The 4,445-nt window shown below is 26.7% G+C and overlaps 1 protein-coding gene across 1 annotated transcript; it reads right to left on the reverse strand.

Annotated features, from left to right (window-relative positions):
* Nucleotides 1-889: 889 nt before the first annotated feature.
* On the reverse strand, nt 890-3,513 carry LOC135927089 (uncharacterized). Its single transcript, XM_065463026.1, has 6 exons — nt 3,493-3,513; nt 2,730-3,102; nt 2,526-2,651; nt 2,319-2,463; nt 1,399-2,063; nt 890-915 (listed from the first exon to the last, which is right to left on the reverse strand). The coding sequence occupies exons 1-6, from the start codon at nt 3,511-3,513 to the stop codon at nt 890-892; spliced, it is 1,356 nt and encodes a 451-aa protein (XP_065319098.1).
* Nucleotides 3,514-4,445: the final 932 nt, after the last annotated feature.

Consider the following 4,445-nt stretch of genomic DNA (forward strand, 5'->3'; position numbering starts at 1 on the left):
AATTCTTTTAATGATGTTGGTTTGAAAGAATGACATCAAATAATTTTATTTTCTAAAAAGACCATCATTGTGTCATCTTGAAAACAATAAAAAGAAATTTGTTCATTGATATAAAAAATATTAATTAAAAATTGTAATCTCATCGGTATAATTAGTTGTTGGAACTTTGAAGGAACATATTTTAACGAATAGTATTTACTTTATACAAATATTTTTAAAATTAAAAATAAAAATGGAGAAATAACTATTAAATTAAAGAAAAGAAATAAATCTTTGTTTAGCCTTAATGTCCAATTAATTTATTATTAAACAAAAAAAAAATTCATATTTATTTAAATATTAATTATATGTTATAAATTAATATTTTTAAGATCATTTCAATTATTTTTTATGCAATACATATTGGTACACAAAAATATTTAAAAGGAATAAATTTACTTAGAAATTTTCTAATAATTTTATAGATATACAGCGGATTATTATTAAATAAATTATGAGATTAAGTGTAAAATATTATATTTTTTAATAAATGCTCTTTTTAAATAAAAATTTGTTCGAAAGAATGGTAGAGGTAATGATATTTATTTTATTTTTTTAAGATTTTCGGAGAACAAAATATAAAAAAGTTCCTCTTGTAAAACAGCGGCAAATCCTTTATATAGAAAATAAATGATCATTACAACAATTTAATACTTTAAAAACAAATTATTTCGCGTTTTTTTAATTATTTTAAAACGCAAATTGAAACGTCAACCAATTTTTAAAGTATCATTTAAAAATATATAATTTGAAAAAAAATATGCAAAAAACAAATATTTCAATTTTGGTGTACTGTTTAGGTGAATTATAAACAATTAACAAACATGTAAATTATTCTATAAAATTATTTTTAAAAATTTTCGGTTGAAGAATGATCTTATTAAACATATAATTAAACAAATAATAATCTAAAAATGTTTTATTTATGATATAATTTGTGTAAAATAATACATAGCGTTAAAATACTAAATTAAAATAATATAAAATAAAATAAAATAAATAAAATATTATATAAAAACCGAGGTGGGACTACAAGTTCCCAAAAAACATGTGTAGTTATATTTTAAAATTATGATTTGGAGGTTTTGTTTTAAGAAATAAGATTCTTTAGGTTCTGATGTAAGGGCTCTTATCTTATCCCCTATATTTTTTAAAAACTTTAAAGTTCCACTTGGCATATGTCCAAGGGAAGAGATGACAATCGGTGTAAAAATATAATTTGTGAATTTGGAATATTTCATTGTTTTTTTTTCTCGGCTATATCAACCGGATTAGAATTTAAATTTTTTGGGAAAGAAGATACGCATGTGAAGTCCCAAATTAAAGATTTCCCTAAAGACCAAGGCACGGAAGTTAAACCATCTGGTCTTAAGCCATCATCTAACGATAAATTTGTAGGCTCCAGGATGTTTGGTATTCGGGCCCTGGTAAGAGAACGGCTAATAGCTAAATTAATTGCTGCATGCCTTGCATGCCTGCCTTGACTATATATACAATTTAGACCATGTCTCCCTTTGGAGTCAACTAATGTTTTACATTTGATGCATGTATGTGGTTGAACAATGTTACATCCAAGTCGATGGCCTATGGCAACTCTTAATTGTTCATCTGATAAGAGGTTACCTAGGTTACGACTTGGTAATGCTTCCAACCACTCATAGCCACTAGTACAGTCAGCATTCTGTAATAGTTGAATATACTCCAAAGGGGGGTTTGATGAGATTATTTTAAAAAATTTTTTAATTAAAGGTTCGAAAAGAGATTGGTGTGTTAAGATCGTGGGTAAGACAGCTTCAGGTGGAGCTAAAGATGTCCAGGCTGTCAAGGCTGAGTTTAAAAGGTTATCTTTAGGAGAGATAAAAGAAGATATCATGGCGTTATTCATCAAACGCGATGCCAAAAATGAGGAAAGAGATAGAAGGTTTAAAGGATATAAATCTAAACCACCCATTTTCGAGGGTAATTGTGAGAAACCCCAATTAAAATCTTCCAATTTAATATTTAAAATATTTTCTAATAAACTTCTAAAAAATTCATGAACACGATTAATAATTTCATTATTTAAAAAAAAGGAAGAAGATCTAAAAATATGTACTATCTTTGGTAAAAATAAATATTTTTTTAAAAGAAAAAAGCTCTGGTGTGAAGGAATTTCGTTTAAAATAGTTTCGAGTCCTGATAAGCCTTCGAAAAATTTTTCCACGAACACCTCACAGTTGGAAAAACTGCTTAAAGGTGAACCTAGAAGATTAATTTCACTTTTTTTGATGATTTTAAACCCTTGGACTTTGAGAGTATTTGAATTTAAAAAGCATATTTCCGATTTAGCTTTATTTAGAGTAAGGCCTATGTTTAGAGAATTTTTCTCTATATAATCTATCGCTGCAAGAATATTTTTAGAAGGTCCGCAAATGGTACCATCATCTAGATACCATATGAATCTAAATTAAAAGAGGATTTTAGACAATGAACTAGGTTATGTATACCTAAACTAAAGATCAGAGGGCCCAAAGGGTCTCCTTGTTGAATACCCTCGTCAGAAGGAATTGTATATTCCCCGAATTTGAGAGGGGTTCTACAGCCATAAGACTGTTCAATAAATCTTGCATAAACTGGGAATTTTTCATAAAAAATGTTTAAAAATGTTTTTCTGGATAAAGAATTAAAAGCATTTTTAAAATCAAGCTTACAGACTACGGCGTCTGGAGGAGGATCTTCGATATATATGCGAAGAGAGTGAGCGGCTATTTCGCATCCCCCTTTAGTACCAAAGCCTAGTTGATATGTTTGGAACATTTTTGAAGCATCAGGTTTGATGCGCTCAACGATTATCTTAGCTAATAGTCTCCTAAAAAAAGACCCTATTGCGATTGGCCGAACTCCACCATCAGGCTTAGTAAAAGCAATTAATCTTGCGCCAAAAAGGATTTGGTGAATTTGACTGGGTAAATCATTGTTCAATATATTTTCACTAAGTATTACCAATGAATTTACAAATGTATCTTTATGAGGATTTTTAGGGTTAATTAAAAATTGGAGAGGGGCGAAAACCGTCAATTCCCCCTGCAGAGTTTTTATTAAAAGATAAAATTGTTTTAAATATAAATCAAACACAATATAAAAATTTTTTTTACGGTTTTTACGAAGTTCTAGAATACATAATTAATAAATGTAAATATATAAATCACTTTATCATTTTCTCACAATTGTTTTTAAAATTCTAAATTCCATTGAAAAGGGGTAACTCTTTCGTTTGAGATTACACTTATATTGACATTTAGGGAAATCTAACACCTACTAAAATTCTCTTGGGGAGGGATAAAAATACAAATAATTAAATTTAAACAATTGTTATCACATCAACCCTCAGAAACTTTGGTGAGAAGGTACTTTTTTTCCTGAAGGAGATAGGAAGAAAAATGACCCCGCTGTTCAAATTCTTCATTAATTTACATTTGTATTTTTATTAGTCATTTATGTTATTCTTTTTTGTAAAATGTTTTATTGGTATATGGAATTTTTAAATTATTTATTGAGAACAAATTTTAATTTGAAAAGTCTTATATGGAAATGTATTCCAACATGATAGAACATCCACACTGTGAATTTCTAAGAAGTCTCGAATATTTGATTTCTTTTTATACTATATCAATTTTTATTTAAATTTTTATATAAATTAAAAAAAATACAAAAATGTTTATGACGAAATTTGTCTGATTTTTATAAGATAGGTAAATCTACACATACTTAAATGCATTTGCGGTCAAATTAGATTTTTCAAATTTAAAATTTTTTTTCAGTGAGTGATATAAAATTTAGTTCCATGGATTACATATCTCAATGGCAAAGATTAACAATTAATTCAAAAGTATTGGCAAAAAATGGGTTTTTTTTAAATTTATTATGAGCAATTCATTTAAAAAATATTTTAATTTTAATTAAGTGAGAATAGGTCTACAGTGCTAGATAATCTACTATTTTGCATATTTTTGAAAATAATTTCTTCTAGAATATTTAAATTTAAAAATTCAAATAATATAAAATAAAATATTTAGTTTTCCATCTAAAGAAATTTTTGAAATTCACGATGTTCAAAACGGACAGGTTGAATATAAAACAACGGGTTATTATATTTACTATGAATTAATTTGGAATGGGGACTTATTTTAGATTCTCCAGTGTGATTTAAAATCTCTCTGCTTAAAAAATTAATGAAGACTATTTTCCTTCTAATTCAAATTTTGCCGTAAACTTTCAAACTAATTATATTTATTTAAGACTTTTCGTATAATTTATTACAATAGATTGAGAACGGACTCAATATTTATTAATAAAATTCTGTCCAGACATAGACCTGATTACCAGAGAGTACATAAATATTGATTATTTAAATAACATACCACATA

The sequence above is a fragment of the Gordionus sp. m RMFG-2023 genome, chromosome 3, assembly GCF_954871325.1.
Source record: "Gordionus sp. m RMFG-2023 chromosome 3, tfGorSpeb1-WG-v2, whole genome shotgun sequence".
Lineage (NCBI taxonomy): Eukaryota > Metazoa > Nematomorpha > Gordioida > Chordodea > Parachordodidae > Gordionus > Gordionus sp. m RMFG-2023.